Source organism: Egretta garzetta, unplaced genomic scaffold (assembly GCF_000687185.1).
Source record: "Egretta garzetta isolate BGI_Z169 unplaced genomic scaffold, ASM68718v1 scaffold1159, whole genome shotgun sequence".
NCBI lineage: Eukaryota > Metazoa > Chordata > Aves > Pelecaniformes > Ardeidae > Egretta > Egretta garzetta.
Genome location: NW_009260789.1, coordinates 158,359 through 160,709, shown reverse-complemented (window position 1 = coordinate 160,709; position 2,351 = coordinate 158,359). Strand labels below are relative to the sequence as shown.

The 2,351-nt window shown below is 56.0% G+C and overlaps 1 protein-coding gene across 1 annotated transcript in view; it reads right to left on the bottom strand.

Moving 5' to 3' along the window:
* XRRA1 (X-ray radiation resistance associated 1) overlaps nt 1–2,351 on the bottom strand; it is a 17,730-nt gene that overhangs the window by 1,579 nt on the left and 13,800 nt on the right. Inside the window, 3 exon segments of the mRNA XM_035901787.1 lie at nt 763–875; nt 998–1,163; nt 1,736–2,082. Coding sequence (XP_035757680.1) covers nt 763–875; nt 998–1,163; nt 1,736–2,082 — 626 coding nt within the window.

Sequence of the window (2,351 nt, the reverse complement as noted above, 5' to 3'; positions counted from 1 at the left end):
AACTTCTTCACTGAAAGGGTTGTCAGGCTCTGGAATGGGCTGCCCAGGGAGGTGGTCGAGTCCCCATCCCTGGAGGTATTTAAAAGAAGGAGAGATGAGGTGCTGAGGGCCAGGGTTTAGTGGTGGGATGGCAGGGTTAGGTTAAAGGTTGGACTCGATGATCTCAAAGGTCTTTTCCAACCAAAGCGATTCTATGATTCTAAGACCCGGAGGCTGCAGCACACCTCCCCTCCACCCTCCTGGCTGATGATCCTCCACCTCCTTTTCCTGCCCCCTCTCCTAAACATGGGCCATGCTTCCGCACAAGGTGGGCGAGACGGTCTCTCTTTTTTTTGACCACGCTGGTCCGGTTTCAACACCAATTTAAGATTTTAAGTGTATTGAGCAATACTGGATCAGCTTTTCATGTGGATTCAGGGACTGTAGTTCCAGTACAACCTGCCCCTCAGACCCAGCTTGGAGGCTGTTTCCTCCACCTCCCTTGGGATGGGGTTGGCTTTCTCCAGGGCATTGGTGGCAAGCAGTTGCCCCCGTGCTGCCCACTGGCCATTTACCAGCCCCAGTGTGCTGAGCTGCCCCATCCCTGCAGGTCGGTTCCCGTGGGGGCTGCGTGTCCCACGCCACGATGGAGAGAGAACAGGGAGGCGCTGGGGTTGGGAACTTGGGCCAAGCCCACGCTCAGGTTCTCAGCATCCATCCAAACACGTGGGTTGATCCAGATCCAGACACAACCATGCTCCCTCCAGAGCTTTGGCTCTTTACCTTTTTCCGAGGCACGTAGGGCTTCTGTAGGCTGTCCAGGCGTGGCTTTGTGTCCCGGTAAACCAGGGGGTGTTTCAGGATATAGTACAGTGCCTGCACGTTCTTCTGTATCCCTGTGAGAGGGAAAGTAGAACAACAAAAGCCTTTGCTGCTGCTTTCTTGGTCAGAGTGGACCATGCTCATCATCAACTGCCAAGGTTTTTTGGAGAAAAAGCCTTCTGCTATCCTCACTCACCGACCGGCTCAATAAAATCTGGGTCTGTGTCTCCACCAAGCAGCTCCGAGCAGCCTATGTATCGCTGTGGAACCACCTGGGAGCTCTCTTCCCCTCTCTGCTCACTCCTCTTCTCCAGCTTGCCCTCTGCCACGGGGCTCAGCAGGGGGCTGGACACATCTTCCACCTCAAAACAGCAAAATAAAGGAACTCACAGTGGCCCTTTCTGGTGCAGTCAGCCAGAGCTCGTCCTGCTGTGGCCAGAGGTCTCTCCCAGTGGCACCGAGCCACGCAGCCACCACCTCATCCCATCTCTGCTTAGCGGGACTGGGCACAGAGGAAAGAGGGGCCATCCCTATCCCAGGGCAGATTTTTTTTTTCTCCCTGATAATCCCAAGATTTTCAGGGAAATCAAGTCAAACAGCTGCCCTGGTGAGCTCCAGGAGGGAGTTTTCCAGCAGATGCTGCAGGGATGATGCTGGACTGATCAGCTCCTGCAGTCGGGGCTACCCACCAAGCCAGCACAGCCCCACGCCACCCTGCGAAATAGGCCACCGATTCTTGTTCTTGGTCACAACGTTGCATTTATGCTTTTTTGCTGATGCTTCCTTCCTTAAAGCCCTTGCAATCGAAGGAGGGTTGTAGCCACTGGTACCCACAGCACGTGCACACGGTTCATTCACTTAGGAAATGCAGATCCACCTATGGACCATTTCTGGACAAGCCCTGCAGTCCTGAACATTTACAGCCTGGCCTCACCTGCGTCATGAAGAAGGTTGCAACGTCCTCCTTGGCTGAGTTAGGAGGAGGCCTGGGGTCATCTTCCCCTTCCCCCAGCGCTGTCTGCCAGTCACCGGCTGGGGTCACGGAGCTGACGGGGGGCAGTGGCTGGGCTGGACTTGGAAAGGCAGCATCTCTCACAGCTTCCACCGCAGCTGGGAGCTGTTTCCACAGAAAAGCCTTGACAGGAGCTTCCAGCATCAGTGGCTGCTTCGTGACTTTGGGGAGATGCGATGTGACCTGGGCAGACACAGAAGACATGCGTGCACGCCGCCACGAGTGCCAGCATGGGGTCGGGTCCGGCAGCTGGAGACTGGTCCTTACGGCTCCAGGGACACCCTGGCAGCAGCTCCAGTCCCACAGGATCCTTCTAGCCAAGGTCAATGGGCAGGGCTGAACCCCAAAACCCAGTGACAGACCCTGCCTGGGGCAGCAATAAGGGGGTGTTTGGTCTCCCCAGCCTCATCCTGAGCAAAATACCTCCAATCCTTCCCACCCTTCCCTCCATCTTTTCAACCCTGCTGGGATCTGTGTGTCCCACCAGCTCTTCCCATGCTCCCCAGCAAATCGGTTCCTGGGCAATCCTGCCCTGAAT